Source organism: Barbus barbus, assembly GCF_936440315.1.
Source record: "Barbus barbus genome assembly, chromosome: 18".
Classification (NCBI taxonomy): Eukaryota; Metazoa; Chordata; class Actinopteri; order Cypriniformes; family Cyprinidae; genus Barbus; species Barbus barbus.
This window is the reverse complement of record NC_136746.1, coordinates 750,249-767,276: the sequence shown is the minus strand read 5'-3', so window position 1 is coordinate 767,276 and position 17,028 is coordinate 750,249. Positions and strand designations below refer to the sequence as shown.

General features: G+C 40.9%; 1 protein-coding gene across 3 annotated transcripts in view; it reads left to right on the top strand.

Annotated features, from left to right (window-relative positions):
* Positions 1-4,903: 4,903 nt before the first annotated feature.
* The window catches only part of abcc2 (ATP binding cassette subfamily C member 2), a 29,874-nt gene continuing 17,749 nt past the window's right edge, over positions 4,904-17,028 (top strand). The window contains exons 1-12 of one of the 3 annotated variants that reach the window (XM_079439956.1): positions 4,904-4,950; positions 5,041-5,317; positions 6,443-6,613; positions 9,999-10,142; positions 10,234-10,374; positions 12,829-12,951; positions 13,049-13,104; positions 13,276-13,498; positions 14,094-14,257; positions 14,436-14,613; positions 14,705-14,959; positions 15,063-15,128. In XM_079439956.1, coding sequence (XP_079296082.1) covers positions 5,276-5,317; positions 6,443-6,613; positions 9,999-10,142; positions 10,234-10,374; positions 12,829-12,951; positions 13,049-13,104; positions 13,276-13,498; positions 14,094-14,257; positions 14,436-14,613; positions 14,705-14,959; positions 15,063-15,128 — 1,563 coding nt within the window. In that variant the 5' untranslated portion in view covers positions 4,904-4,950; positions 5,041-5,275. Of the gene's footprint in view, positions 5,318-6,442; positions 6,614-9,998; positions 10,143-10,233; positions 10,375-12,828; positions 12,952-13,048; positions 13,105-13,275; positions 13,499-14,093; positions 14,258-14,435; positions 14,614-14,704; positions 14,960-15,062; positions 15,129-17,028 lie in introns of all 3 variants that reach the window. The other 2 variants (XM_079439955.1, XR_013785423.1) reach the window with 2 other exon arrangements.

Here is a 17,028-nt window from a genome sequence, read left to right as displayed (position 1 = left end):
TCGGAATAATCAGTTCCTTTAATGAAGTAAATTAACAACAAGATAAACAGCATGAACATAACTTTAAGACATGACGAAGACTACTACTGAACTCAAGGCTTATAAAGAACACAAACTAATAAGGAAACAAGATGATTAATACAAGACAGGCGAAAGTAATAAACGATGATTAACTAATGACAGGAAACCGACCAAATAAGGACAAACAGGAACTAAACAGAAACCAAACCGTGACAGATATCGCCCCCCTCCCGGAAGGTGCGTCCCGCACCGTAACAGTTACATCGGGGAGGGGTGGCGGGTGCCTCCAAGGCGGATCAGGAGACTTGGGAGGCCATGGCGGATCTGGGAGCTTGGAAGGCCATGGCGAATCTGGGAGCTTGGACGGCCATGGCGGATCTGGGAGCTTGGACGGCCATGGTGGATCCGGGGACTCGGGAAGCCATGGCCTTATTTTTTCGGGCGGCCAAGGCGGCTCAAGGGGTTCCGTGGCCTTGACTCTAGGCCCGGCCACACAGGCAGAGGGTATATGGCCCCCCCAAAAAATGTTCTTGGGGAAGTTCCCCTCTGGGAGCCATTGAGGAGGAGCGGGCTCTGAGGGGGGCTCTGGAAGCGCGGACTCTTGGGGGTGCTCTGGAAGTGCGGAGCTGGACGGGACCAGCAGAGACATAGGAGAGCGCTCTGGAAGCGCGGACACTTGGGGGCGCTTGGGCAGCGCGGAGCTGGACGGGACCAGCGGAGACTCAGGAGAGCACTTGCGAGGAGCAGGCATTGGAGGGCACTTGCGTGGAACAGGCACTGTATATATTTTACATGTCTACATCTTTAAATATGTTTATGTTTGGATGCTGTCAATATGCCCATATTGAATATTTCATCATCAATCCAAACATACAAAAAGTAAATGTACCTGTAAATGGTATGTATGGATAACTGCAACTGTAAGGTTGATACTGTCATGGATCTGTCTGTTCTCCACCAGTCACGACCCACGCACGCACCTGGTTTCACCTAGCCATTGATTGAGCACACCTGCACATCATCTGTTCACTAATCAACACAGCTACAAATACACACACCTCACAACACTCTTTAAGCACAACACAGTGTCCGGTCTCTTTAAGGCGTTGATGCGTTAATCGTTCGTACGAAGAGGACTACCATTGCTATCGCAGCTCTATGCCTGATACTTACCTCCTTGTCTACTTACCTGCTGTGTTTTCTCCCGAGTGTGTTTTCCAGCGATCCCTAGTCTGTCTGCTCTAGAGTTCAGTCCTTGTCAGCAGTGTTGGTGAGGTGTGTGTCCAGTTCCTGTTCCTTGTTTCCTGTCAAGAGAAGATACTCAAATTAACGTTTCTCCAGTTTTCCGAAGATATCCTGAATTACCACTTACCTGATTCACTCCTTGTTGCTCATAATCTGTCAATAAATACCTGTTTAATTATCCGTCACGCTGTCTGAGTCCCTCATCTGTAACAGAAGACCGGACCTTAAAAGGAATGGATGACCGAGCCCTATTCATTTCCCTGGCCCATTCTCATCCTGATCCGCTCAATTATGCAAGGGCATTCGTGCCGCTCGCCCTCACCAGTACCCTTGAAGACCAAGTCCTCAAGACACTGTTCCGGCTCAGGATCACGTACCATCAGCCCGTGAAGCTACCAGACACCTCCAACCAGAATTGGAAGGAGACGGTCATCCGGTGTCTGCAGAGTCTTCAATCCCGAGCCGAAATCTCATCCGTGGCCAACACAAAACAGCCGCCGTTAGCGGCCAAAGCAAGTCTGCCACCCGTGACTCTATAAAACCCGCCGCTGATCGCGGCCCACGTAAGCCCACCGTCTGAGAATATGGCAAGCCCGCCAGAGAATTGCATGTGCCCTCCAGTGCCTGCTCCTCGCATGTGCCCCCAGGAGTCCGTGCTTCCAGAGCACCCTCCTATGTGTCCGCTGGTTCCGTACAGCTCCGCGCTTCCAGAGCGCCCCTGAAAGCCCGCGCTGTCCGAGCGCCCCCAAGAGTCCGCGCTGTCCGAGCGCCCCCAAGAGTCCGAGCACCCTCTAGTGCCCGCTCCTCCAGAGGCCCTCTAGTGCCCGCTCCACCAGAGCGTCCTCAAATGATCACGCTTCCTGTGCACCCACCGGAGCCTGCTCCTCCAGAAAGGAGCTTCCCCAAAACATTTTTTGGGGGAGGCTATATATCCCTGTCCTGGATAGCCATAGTGACCATGGGGATTGTCACTATGGTTCCTCGAGCAAGCCCTCCTGAAAAAATAGTTCCGCCATGGCCGTCCAAGCTCCCAGATCCGCCATGGCCTTCCGGGCTCCCAGATCCGTCATGGCCTTCTGGGCTCCCAGATCTGCCATGGCCTCCCGAGTCTCCAGTGCCGCCTTGGCTTCCCAAGCCTCCAGTCCCGCCATGGCTTCCCGAGCCTCCAGTCCCGCCATGGCTCCCCGAGCCTCCAGTTCCGCCATGGCTCCCCGAGCCTCCGGTCCCGCCGTGGCCACTGAAGTCTCCTGACCTGCCTTGGAGGCTTCCCCTGTGTCCCTGCCCTGCACCGGGCTCCAGGGCGCCCACCCCCCCTACCCTGTGTTGCTGCTTCCAGGAGGGGGAGGTAATGTCACAGATCTATCTGTTTTCCAACAGTCACAACGCTCGCACGCACCTGGTTTCACCTAGCCACTGATTGAGCACACCTGCACGTCATCTGTTCACTAATCAACACGGCTACAAATACACACACCTCACAACACTCCAGTGGCCGGTCTCGTTAAGGTGTTAATGCGTTGATGCGTTACTTAGTCCAGGGGTTTTCAAAATGTGGGGTGCCATCACCTGTCAAGGGGGGCGCGAGCATCAATTAATTCAGAGACATTGCCTTGAAGATTTATGAATATGAGCTTTCAAATCTTCAGCCATCCGCTAGGGGGCAATCTGACTCCCGCTGTTAGGTGACAGTGAGAATGGTGTAAAATGATTTACGGTTAGTCATGTCAGAAATCCAACCACGGATTGGCATGTTGTTATCTCAGAAACAGGCTCAGCCATCACACTGAATCAGGTAATCTGGATAAAAAAAGAGGGGGGGGGGGGTTTGGGTGTTGGGGGGGGCGCGAGTGAAATTAGACAAACTTGGGGGGGCACATGTCCTAAAAGGTTGAAAACCCCTGACTTAGTCTACTCACCTGCTGTGTTTTCTCCCGAGTGTGTTTTCCAGCGATCCCTAGTCTGTCTGCTCCAGAGTTCGGTCCTTGTCAGCAGTGTTGGTGAGGTGTGTGTCCAGTTCCTGTTCCTAGTTTCCTGTCAAGAGAAGATACTCAAGTTAACGTTTCTCCAGTTTTCCGAAGATATCCTGAATTACCACTTACCTGATTCACTCCTTGTTGCTCATCTGAGCCCCTCATCTGGAACAGATACGTGTTGTTCTATTAAAAATATATGCCATACATTCCAAAGAAACACTTTTAAGAGTGTAATTTTTACTTTTAATAGTAATAATTTAAGTAGTACTAAATATCATGAACAGTATTCTTCATAAGACTTTTAAGAATGAGAATTTAAGCATAAGCATTTGTACCTGTAGTTTTTTTTATTTAAATTAATTTGACCAGATTTAACAGTCTATACTTTTTCACATTTTTATTTAACTGAAATTAAATTTCTCCATGTTAAGTATAAAATTATTGTTGTATTTCAGATTTTCACAGGAATTACATTTTTCTGTAGTTAATTCTCATCCGATAATCTAGGTAACGTTTTTTTCTTTTTATTTATACATACACTCCCATATATGTGTAGTTAGTGAAGTATAGATATTCAGGACTGATAAAAACAGTACTGATATCAGATCGATATTGGCTACACCGCGTGCATACTCAGATGTGCTTCAGCTATGACATATCATTTTTTTAATGGATTATTTATTGACTCTCAGGTCCTTTATAATGAAATTGCTCACTTATGAAGTTGAACTGTGTCCATTCACCCTTGCACATACACACAGGGTATATATATTTGTGAATGGGGGTGGGGTGGTTTCTCTATTACTATGATAATTAGAACATAGTTAACATTATTAGCAATGCAAAGTAACATAGTGGGTGAATTAAATCACTATTCTAATTATTTATTGTTAGCAGAAATATAGCACTTTAATTACCAATATAGCTAATTTGACTGATTGTTTAAAAGTAGGCGGAAAATACTTTATCTTTTTTCTGTGACATCATTTTCATTAGGGATACAATTATAAGCAAAATGCTGTGTAATTGTCATTTTGTCTGTCATGCTGATGTGTCCTTGAATCCTCAGTGAGTCACAGTGCACTGTATCTTATCATGTCTAATGTAATGATTAACTGTAAACATCATCAGTGGCCAGAAGATCATAATGTGAATAAAAGATCTTATGAAAATACGCGAGTAATTTGGAAGTTGTTTTTAGGCATAAATAATGCATGTATATTTTTGTTATATTCTTACCCTTGTTTGGTATTAATCTCATGAGCATAGAATGTTTCATAATGATGTTCTCTCTGTATAATATAATTGGCAATAATCTAATCTAATCTATAAAGCAAGAATTTACAGACAATTATTTCTCTATCTCTGTATGTGTGTGTGTTTGCTTTACCAATTACTAGGGCTCTTGTTGTTAACTTTTTTGCGACGTTAGAATCCTGAAAAGCTATATATGGATATACTGTAGATATGAAACACCTTGAAGAAGCACAAAAGACGGATAGTCTATTCTTAAACAATGACAAGCATAATACACATCTTACCCAAACATAACACTAACCACAGGCAGCTATCCTTTGTTTATCTGTCTTTAATGATGTTATGTGAAAGACAGGAAATGGCAGGAAACCCTACGCCCCTAACCCCACAGAAGCCGAGTCCCTCCTCCCCTCCTCACATGGACATGACCATGGTGAATCTGGACTTTAGACTGGTGAGTAAGGAAAACTGAACCGTAATCTCTGGGCTGTTTCTTTTTGAAGAAGTGGGGAAAGGTTAAACTCATTTCTGTGCATTTATTCAGACAGGATGCTCTGAGACAGCATTGTCATTTAGAGGAGCTAGAGAGAGCCGATGTGGAGGACGTCTCTTTAATAGAAGACCAAAGTTAAGGATAGTTAGAAAAATATAGATCAAGGTTTATGTGACATATCCATCAGAAGTATAAGTTTATAGCTGAGAGAGTCATCTGGTGTCCGTGTGCTGTGAAAGAAAAGCATCATCTGTTTTTGCTGCTGGTCAGTTGTGATGGAAGAAACATGTCTGCTGCTCTAGAGGAATACTGCGGCTCCATTTTCTGGGTAAGTTCTGTCCTTTATAAAACATTCTTCTGTTTTATGGAGTTTCTCATTTTCATGTTTCTAAGTTCTGAATGATAATACAGTGGGAACATGCTAAAGGGATATTGTAGGATTCATATTCACAAAAAGTGACACCAAATGATATTCTAACCTGCTCAGAGATAAATTATGTTCCTGGGACAAGTAAAGATATGACCATGCTTTATATTCTAAAGCATTTATTGTTTACATTTTTTCAGTTTATAATCATTTTCTAAAATGCCCATAATGCCCATTGCAACTGGTTCTGAGCAGTATATAAAAATATGGATTTGTTGCAAAATATTTAAGACATTGTAAATACATTAAGGCTTAGGTGAAATAATTGTAGTTTTAATGAAGGTGGTTTTATTCAACAACATTTATATTTAAGATTAAAGAAGTGGATTAAGCTTAAAATTATAGCTGTTACAAGAAAAACAAATAATTATACAATATATCTGGTGATAGAAATTCTGTGTGAATCAGACACATGCCTAGAATGACTTTTTTCAAAGAAAGAAAGAAAAATCAAATTCTGTCTTGCTGAAACGAACCCCTATTTGATTCAGGGGCACAGAAGAATTCAACAATTTGAGCAAACATCACAGCAAGTTTTAACTTTGTCAAACAGCTATGGAGTTATTGTTTTATAACAGAATTAGACATGCAATGCTCATACCCAGCTTCTTTAATATTATACTTTATGATCAAAAGATAAAGGTCAAATGTGAGTGACACCCAAAAATGGGATGAAAACACAAAGATGTAAACAACATTAAAACAAGAAGTCCGTTGGAATGGATCTGAACGAGCTAACGTCCTGCACCTACAGTTTGTAAAATAAATGATCTTTATAGGTAACTTCTGAAGAAAAAATCAAATCCAAGTTCATGGCATTGTATAGTGATTGTAAAGAAATGACTAAAGTCATAGATTGTTTTGCATGTGTAACTACTATAATCTATGTAATCATTAACAGTCTGACCGAGTCAGCAAAGTCACAGTGAGACTGCAGATGAACTCCTGCCAATCTGTCCTCTCACTGATGTCATGCCACTCATCCAGTCTTCCTCACTCACTCGTGTGTGTGTGTGTGTGTGTCAGAATGCCTCGTACCTGCAGCGTCCGGACCCGGATCTGCCGATCTGTTTGGAGCGAACGGTGCTGGTGTGGCTTCCGTTAGCTTTCCTGTGGCTTTGTGCTCCATGGCACTTCACGACTCTCTGTAAGAAACCAGCCAAAGCTCCGCTCTCAAAACTCTACATCTGCAAACAGGTGACCTTAATAATTCAACAAGTCATTTTAAAATATTTCATCATAGTCAAATGATCAAGTACTGAAGCCGTGTATACTACACAAAACACAGTAAGTCACATTAAATAAAATGTCAAATCAGAAACATTTAGCCTGCTTCGGTCAAATCTCAACACTCATAGCATCAGCTCACTCATCATTTCTCTGGACATCAGGTGACTGTTCTCAGGTCTGCTGTTTCACTCAGATATATGCCACAATAGCGACAAACAATTGCTGACTTTAAAGGAGAGTTCACCCAAAAATAACAAATCAGTCCTCATTTACTCTTACCCTTGTCGAGCCACATTCTCCCCATGATGGTTAGAGTATGGACAAAAACAGCGGAAACATTCTTCCAAATATTTATTTAGAATGAGGGGTCAGTCATGAGATTTTAGAAATCGGGTCAAATATTCCTTTAGGTTTGGCTAGTCTAAGAGATCTGTGGCCTGTAGCACGAAGCGAGAGGAACAAACTCACTGTTGAAGAGTAAGTTCTGAGTTGAGCAAACCCGATAAAGCCAACCTGGTTAAGATCAGGTTCACTGGGCTCACAGAGCTCGATATAAACCTTCTCTCCCAGCACAGAGTTTGAAGCAGCAAACAGCCAATCACACGGAGCGAGGAGATCAGCAAAGCGTCAGCTGGATTCACTTCTCGCGAGAGTCAGCGCAACTCACATTTCTGCTGAAGAGTAAGAGATGGCGTTATTAAAAATATAATAAATTTAACGGAGTGTCTATTTAGGCTTAGTGTAAATAGCCGCTGCCTAAATTTAAATGCATTTACAAGGCAGGAATAAACACTTCTGCTGCAGCAGAAATATATGTCTATGCATTTTAAACTTTGGATATATTAAAGCTTATCTATATGTATCTGTTAAGTATATATAAGTATATTATATATTATAGTAAGTCAGTAGACCACACAGCAGTCTAACAAACTTTATGTTTTCAGGTTTACTTACAGTATATATGGTTCACATGGTTTCAAGCTTTGGTGAGTTAAATGTGCAACAGTGCTTGTGAGAATCCAATCATTCTGTTGAGTGCAGCATTCTGAAAGTGTGTGAAATGAGAGTGTTCCACATGTATAGAATGCTGCATATGTCAAATTAACTAAATTAATAGGTGAAGACGCTTAAAGAAAATGACACTAATTGTGTTCACACCTAATATCTTCCATGCTGTAAGTTTAATCTGAGGTCACTATAATATTGAAACACTGTTTAATTCTGTTTCCATGGAGTGTACAGGCCTGCTTAGACTCACATTACTGAAATGTACAAGGGGACCTTCATGATGTCTGTCTTAGTAGAATTGCAATCATCTTTATATCATTGCTCTTCTGTTGGTTTTGATTGCTTCCATTGTCCTTTGTAAGTCACTTTGGATAAAAGCATCTGCTAAATGACTATATATATATATATATATAAAATTAAACACGAAGCTTAAAATTAATTGCCACTTCATATAATAAGTATATGAATATATATGAATTATAAATAATTACAATTAATATAATATAAATATAATAAGTAGCTGCAAAAGTCAGGTCATTTTGTCTCTAAAATTCTTTGACTGTGCTTTAATTTGAAGCGAGAGATAAGGGGGAGTGGCTTCATTGCATCAGATATATGTGAGTTTGCTCACAGCTGATTGGTGCAGTTTGGGTTTGTGATCTCTAACCCAGAATAAAACTGTATATAGCTGTGTCGCGTAAGTTACAATGGCAACAAAACCCGCTCAAAACCAACTTCTTGAGCCCGACAACTCAAACTAACCCTAACTTACCTGGATAAAAACTGAAACCAGCTTCGTGCTACAGGCCACTGATTTTTACAAAAATGGGTAGTTACTGTGTGTCACCTTCATGTAGCAGTGCAAGTCATATTTATGACTATGTAAATAATAATTTGTGATTATACAGTTACTTCTGTCTTTTAAAGTAGCTAATGGTAAATAAAGATTTTTGAAATTAAATCAAAACCCAAAAAATAAAGTTGGTAACAATTTACTTAACCCTTGAGCATCAATAAAAATAAGTTACACTTAGGTTCACAGAGGACAAAAATGTCCATGTCAAAAAACAATCATAAAAATGTGAAGCTTGGGAGCAGACTTAAGTGTTGTCTCATTATAAAGCAGACCCATGGCAGATTATTGTTAAAAAAAGTTTAAAAAGTGAAACAAAACAAAAGTTATACAGGTTTAGGTTTATGAAAATTATTTATGAACAATATTTTATGTTATTTTATGAATATTTTATATGTGAAACATGTTGAACTCTAAACCTGCTAGAAAATCAAAGACATAAATCTAAACAAGTTGTGTTCCAAATTTGAGGTTGATATCTCAAAAAATGAGCTTTCAGTAAGATTTTGTTTGGGTGCAGTACCAAATTTTCCCCATTAGATGCCAGCAAAACTCCGCTGGTGACACAGTGCTTGGTTTGTGATTTACAGTAGAGTTTCTCTCTCTCAATTATTACAAGCACACACACTCTATTTTTTTTTTATGACACACATACAAACCACACTCAGAAATCTATACCAACACACTCACACAACTATAGCTGCATTATTTATCCAGTTGGCTCTATAATATGCAGAAGCAGAAAACAGGAATAAAGTGAGTGTTTGCTTTATAGACCCTTTATAGACCAAACCTGAAAAAATGGCACCATCTGGTAAAAAATAGTAAAAAATTATATTTTGAAGCCTTGCCAACAGAATGAAAGCCTATTAACAAAAATGATGTAATTATACAGTTAAATGGCACTGCGATTAAAAACAGCAGTTTTAATGGGTCTCAATGGGGACATTTTTGTCCTTAAGGTCCTGAGTGTGAGTATTTTTTGTACAGAGGGTAAAATTGATTTTTTGAAGGAAATGAGGGTGAAATATTAAAATTCCAATAAAAATAAACACCTGAGCCAAAATGTATGCAGTTGGCATTAACACAGGCAAAATGATCAAAAAAACAAAACTGAAATGGACAAAAATGTCCATAAGGTCTTTTAAAGTAGCACAAGGGTTAAAGCCTTTATCTATAATGCATTATAATGATTCATAATGTGTGTTGTAATACATGATTATATCTTGTCATAATAATTATAACGGAGTTTAAAATACATTGCGTAACAATGAATTGGTAAGTGTTACAATGCGGTTACAATCTTCCATGAGATTGTACAATGCATCATAAGGTCCATTGCAAGGCATAATTGATGTATTTTAACTACTTTATAATGCATTATACAGAAAGGCTTTAAGTAAAGTTCTTTAGTGGCGTGACCCTCTGTTTTGCAGCTTGTCTGATTGATTGACGCTCTCACATCCTATCATTGCTGTTGTTGTGCGAAAGGTTGTGTCTGGCCTGCTGCTTCTGACGGCGATCGCGGAGCTGGCGCTCACTCTCGGTGAGGATCATGGGCCGTCGAGTGATTCCACAGCTCAAACACATCCAGCGGTGCTCTACACCAATCCGGTTCTGTTCGCCGTCTCATGGGTAACGGTCATAAGCATTTATTTGATAAACCGTGTAAGATCACTCAGTAAATAATAGAAGATGTTGATGTGTTGAGTGGTTTGTGTTTTAGATAGTCGTGATGCTGTGCCAGGAGTGTGTGCGGCGCAGACCGAGATCTGTGGACTCCGGGAGTCTCTTCGTGTTTTGGCTGCTTCTGGTGTTCTGTGCCGTCTTCCAGTTCCAGACCTTACTGAGAGACGCACTGAACAAGGTACTGACGCCAGCACTCACGGCTCCATGTGCTGTCGATTATTGCTTGCATATGCTGTATTGGACAAAATGATCAACATGATTAAACTTTGTTGGTAAACTTGCTGCACACAATCTACTCCATGCCTTCTGTCATCTGATTGATAGCAATCATTTTCTAGATAAATCAGTGCGTCTCAAATCTGATCATCAGGATCTTTTGAGGAGCGTTTGTTTCCAGAAGCTTTACTTTCACTGTTCCTCAGCGGAGGAATGATCTTCATCTCACATCTTCTGAGGAGCGGTTATTTCCTCATCTCTCAGTCAGCATTGCATTGGATTGCATTACAGTGCATCTGGAAAGTGCTTCACATTTTGTTATGTTACAGCCTTATTCCAAAATGGATTCAATTCATTATTTTCCTCAAAATTATACAAACAATACCCCATAATGACAACATGAAAGAAGTTTGTTTCAAATCTTTACAAATTTATTTAAAAAACAAAACAAAACCAAAACAAATCACATGTATATAAGGATTCACAGTTTTTGCCATGACACTCAAAATTGAGCTCAAGTGCCTCCTGTTTCCACTGATCATCCTTGAGATGTTTCTACACCCTGATTGGAGTCCACCTGTGGTAAATTCAGTTGATTGGACATGATTTGGAAAGGCACACACCTGGAAGATGTTTGAAACAACCAGGACTCTTCCTAGAGCTGGCCTCCCGGACAAACTGAGCAACTGATGGAGAAGGGCTTTGGTTAGTGTGGTGACGAAGAACCTGATGGTGACTCTAGTTGAGCTCCATGATCATATGTGGAGATAGGAGAAATCTACAGAAGGACAAACATCACTGCAACACTCCACCAATCCTGTCTTTATGTCAGTGTGGCCAAACTCAATCCTCTCCTCAGTGAAGACACATGAAAACACACTTGGAATTTGCAAAAAAGCACCTAAAGGACGCCCAGACTGTGAGAAACTATTTACTCTGGTCTGATGAACCTCAATTCAAGGAAACAAGCTCTGCTCATCACCTGCAGAGTACCATCCCAAAATTAAAGTGTGCTGGTAGCAGCCTCATGCTGTGGGGCTGTTTTTCAGTGGCAGGGACTGAGGGACTCAATGCTCCAAAATATTGAGATAGCCTTAATGAAAACCTAGTCCAGAGCGTTCAGAACCTCAGACTGGGCAGAAGGTTCACCTTCCAAAAGGACAATGACCCTAAGCACACAGAAGGAGTGGCTTATAGACAACTCTGTGAATGTCCTTGAGTGGCCCAACCACAGTTGGAGCATAAACCCAATCAAATATTTCTGGAGAAACTTGAAAATTTGCATCTGACCCCATCCAACCTGACAGAGCTTGAGAGGTGAAGAGGTGAGAGGAATGGCAGATAATGGCCAAATGATGATGAGCTTGTCGCATCATACACAAAAAGACTTGAGGCTGTAATTGGTGCCAAAGATGCTTCAACCAAGTATTGAGCAAAGGCTGTGAATACTTATGTACATGTGATTTTTATTTTTAATACATTTGCAAAGATTTCAAACAAACCTCTTTCACATTGTCATTATGGGGTATTGTTTGTAGAATTTTGAGAAAAATACTGAATCTAATCCATTTTGGAATAAGGCCGTAACATAACAAAATGTGGAAAAAGTGAAGCGCTGTGAATACTTTCTGGATGCACTGTATATGTTTGGATCATTTCAATCTCATCTTACTAAGACATATTGATGGAGATATAGAGAGACCACTGATATTTAGATCAGTTTATGTCAGTGTCTGTTGTACTGTTATAAAGATCTCATTGATTTACATTACAAGCAGCAGAATTTCATCATAAATATCAGCACTTGCACCAATTTCATATATTTGCTGTGTTTGAGTCACTGAATAAACTTGAGCTGTATTTTTACCCATACTCTCACTAGATCAGATTATACGAGCCATAAAAACCTGATGCATCATATATATATATGATACTCAACAGAAAACACTTATGAAAGCTTTTAAAAAAAAAAGAAAAGAGGAATCACCACAAGACAGCTGTCAACTATTATATGTACCCACCTTTATATGCATACATAAAGTAAACTAACAGTTTGGTTCAATTTATATCTTTGTCAAATGTAAATTACAATAAACTGCTCAGCGTGGACTATGTTTATAATACTTTAACGTATTATAAACATTATGTATTTCTGTAAATCCACTTTAAAACAATGTTTTAAAAGAGATACAGTAAATAATTAAAACTGACTTTCTGATTTCTGAAAACTGATTTCAAGTTTTATAAACTGACATTTGTTAATGTATAATGAACACCATGAATGAACAATTATATATCTATAAATTAATATTGACAAATCATTGTCCATTTGTGATGCATGAAGTAAAGTCACTGAATTGAATGTTAGTGTACAGTGTTGCTGAAATACTCACGTATTTGACATGATTCTCCTCAGGAAGAAATCGGTGATCTTCCGCGGTTCTGTCTGTTCTACATCAGCTATGGACTGCAGCTGATCGCTTTGGTTTTATCAGCCATCGCTGATGTTTCACCTGAAGTTAAAAGAATTTCACAGAGGGTACGGAAAGCGTGTGAGAAATCTGGCATGTAATGTCACTTCAGCATTCAGTGAACGTATATTTGTCAAATTTGCTGCCTTCTCTAATTCATTGCAGAATCCTGAAGCCAAAGCAACGTTTCTCAGCAGAATCACCTTTAATTGGCTCAACAGGTGGATCTGAGTTTACTTCTGTTCCTCGTCTTTTTCTTCTTTTTACCGATTAGATCATCTGCTGATGGCTTTCTGCGTGTCACTGTTGTCTGTCCAGCACCAGTCCTTTACTGTATGTGCAATGCAATGGTCTGTCATATGCGTAATACTCCTGTGAATCTTGTTCCTCAGCATGGTGATCAAAGGCTTTAAGAGGCCTCTGGTTCAGGAGGACATGTGGGATCTGAACGAGAAGGACTCCACTCAGACCATCTGTCAGGACTTTGAGGACGTTATGGTGAAAGAGCTGAAAAAAGCCCGCAGCAGCCTGCAGAAGAAACTAAATAAACTAAAGACTAAACATGATCATCAGAACGGCTTGGCCAAGGGAGTCAGTCAAGATGTTCTAGTTATGGTAAAACCATCATCTTCCATAGTTTCTAAAGTAGAATAATTAGTGTGTAAACACCTCTCAGCGTTCCTAATAATGATGAATTTGCAACACACTGAAAAAAACTAATTATGATTATGATTTGGTTCAAATCTTACATTTTGATTTAATACTATTCAAAACTATTGATTTTCACAAAGACAAAAACATGCTTACAGAGTAAGATTATTTATTATAAAGTGTGTTGGATTCACATGGTGTAATCCTGTACATGGAGCAATAACACAAACATACTTTTTCACATAAATTAAACATCATCCAATTGAGTTATTTGGAAGTGATTTAATACGATTCCCTGACAGGATTTAATTTAATTTATTCAGGGTTTTTTTCATCTTAATCAATATTTTCTGTAGACATAAACCAAAATGTTACTAAATGCAAGTCAGTTTAATAATTTGGCCAAAACAGATTTAACACCAGAAACCATCATTTTCAATTAAACCAATATAAAATTGCTCTTTAAATTGTATTTTTTGTGTAATACGTAAATTCAGTTTTTTGTAATCTAAGGACCAAACACTGAACGATGCACTCACAATTTTTAATATCAAATTAGGAGGAGACAGGAAAGAAGAAGAAGAAGAAGGATTCTGAATCTGACTATCCTAATTCCTGGCTGGTTCCCACCATTGCTAAAACCTTCAAAAGTGTGCTTTTAGAGTCGGCCCTCTACAAACTGATACAAGATCTTCTGGCATTTGCAAGCCCACAGCTTCTCAAGTAAGAGGCCTTCTGTGTTCATTTCATTTCCAAACTTGTACCATGAGAGTTTTTTGTAGCTGCTGGCTCTCAGGTATATGGTCTTCAATAAGACCTCAGTTATTGCCCTATTAGTTCTTAATGTGGTGTTTCTGAAACTGCTGGACTGCTCCCCACTGTGAGCTGTGGTTTGTCACAGGTTAATGATCTCCTTCACTCAGGACAAAACGAGTCACGCATGGTCTGGTTACCTGTACGCCGTGCTGCTTGTGGCGGTGGCTTTTTTACAGTCGGTTTTTCTACAACAGTATTTCCAGCGATGTTTTATCCTGGGTATGAAAGTCCGCACAGCTCTCATGGCTGCTGTTTATAAGAAGGTACATCTGCTGTAATGTTAACACTTATTATTATTATACGCAGTATATCATAGCCAGTGGATGATGACTCATTATCACTGGTTCCTCTCAGGCATTAGTCGTGTCTAACGACTCTAGGAAAGAGTCGACCGCTGGAGAGATAGTCAACCTGATGTCAGCGGACGCCCAGAGATTTAACGACGTCACCAACTTCATCCATTTGCTGTGGTCATGTCCGCTGCAGATCGCTCTGGCCATCGCTTTCCTCTGGATTGAGCTGGGTCCCTCTGTCCTGGCCGGTCTGTTGGTCATGGTGCTGATGGTGCCCATCAATGGCTGGCTGGCCACCAAATCCAGGGGCTTCCAGGTGACTTGAACTGAGCATTGCTCTTATAAAAGAGTTATCTGCTTACAAAAGAAATATAAAACACTGCATCAATATCCACTAAGGGCAACATGTTTCTTTTCAGGTGGAAAACATGAAATTTAAAGACACGCGCATGAAAATTGTGAATGACATATTGAATGGAATAAAAGTAAGTGGTTTCTTGAACTCCTCTCAGGAAAAAAAGGTACAAAATCTGAGGTGGAACTCTTTCAAAAGGTACACATTTGTACCTTATTTACCCCTCGAGGGTGCATTTTAGTACTTTGAAGGTGTCTTCATGGTCCATATTATCAGAGCTGGGTAGTAATTGATTACATGTAATCTGGATTACGTAATCCGATTAAAAAAATTAAATACTTGTAGATGGTAAAATTACATTTTAAAATACTCATAATCCGACTACAGTTACTTTTTATTAATTACATATTATTTACACAATAGCAATAAATTATTCATAATTTATTGATTCTCCCTAATTCATCTTTCTGAAATAGCCTGCCGCTCATATACACTCAGAAAGTCTTCCAGTTTTTGAGGAAGACAGCGTTTGAGCACTGCATTTACAAAAATCATTTCAGGTTTAAGAAGTATTTCAACATTGCATCAACTACTGATGAACACATTCATTTTTATGTGAATTATCACTCTGTAAGTGATTTAACCATGTGCTTCTATGTCTTTGGTAGGCTTTTGTCTTTTAAGTCAAGTCAAGTTGAGTTTATTGTATTCCGCTACATGTGGGGACATACAGTGGAACGAAATGTTTCAGGAGGTAGGGGTTTGCATGGGGTTTCAGAGGGGGGCGGGGTGGTTTGAGTTCAGGGCTCTCACAGCCTGGGGGAAAAAGCTGTTGAGCAGTCTGGCGGAGCGGGCTCTGATGCTCCGGTACCGTCTTCCTGATGGTAGGAGCTGGAAGAGACTGTGGGAGGGATGAGACTTTCTCTTTTCAGCCGGCGGAGAAAGTGTAGGCGCTGTTGTGCCTTTTTGGAGAGTGACATGGTGTTGGTGGTCCAGGTGAGATCCTCTGTGATGTGCACCCCCAGGAATTTAGTGCTGCTGACTCTCTCCACAGTCAAGCTGTCGATGGTCAGTGGGGGGTGGTCAACGGAGTTTCTTCTGAAGTCCATCACAACCTCCTTTGTCTTCTCCACATTGAGGGACAGATTGTTTGTGCCACACCACTCAGCCAGCTGTGCCACTTCCTCTCTGTAGTGCGTTTCATCATTGTTGCTGATGAGACCTACCACTGTTGTGTCATCAGCAAACTTGATGATGTGGTTGGAGCTGAACTTGGCAGTGCAGTCGTGGGTCAGCAGTGTGAAGAGCAGCGGGCTGAGCACACAGCCTTGTGGGGCACCTGTGCTCAGTGTTGTAGTGCTCGAGGTGTTGTTGCCGACACGGACTGACTGAGGTCTTCCAGTTAGAAAGTCCAGGATCCAGTTACACAGGGAATTGTTAAGGCCCAGCAGGTTTAGTTTATTTATGAGCTGTTGTAGGATTATTGTGTTGAATGCCGAGCTGAAGTCAATGAACAGCATTCTAACATAGGAGTCTTTATTTTCTAGGTGGGTAAGAGCCAGGTGGAGGGTGGAGGAAATTGCATCGTCCGTAGAGTGGTTTGGACGGTATGCAAACTGGAGCGGGTCGAGTGTGTTGGGGAGGCTGGTTTTGATGTTGTGCATGACTAGCCTCTCAAAGCACTTCATCATGATTGGAGTCAGTGCTATGGGACGGTAGTCATTGAGACAGGACACAGGTGATTTCTTTGGTACCGGTATGATTGTTGTGGATTTGAGACATGTGGGGATGACTGCCTGGCTCAGCGAGGTGTTGAAGATATCTGTTAGGACATCTGTCAGCTGTGCAGCACAGTCTCTCAGAACACGGCCAGGTATGTTGTCAGGACCCGCAGCCTTGTGTGGGTTAATCCTAGATAGGGTCTTCCTTACGTCGGCTGGAGACAGACAGAGCGCCCGGTCGTTGGGAGGTGTGGGCAGTTTTTGTGCAGGTGTGTCATTCTGCATTTCAAACCGTGAATAAAAGTGGTT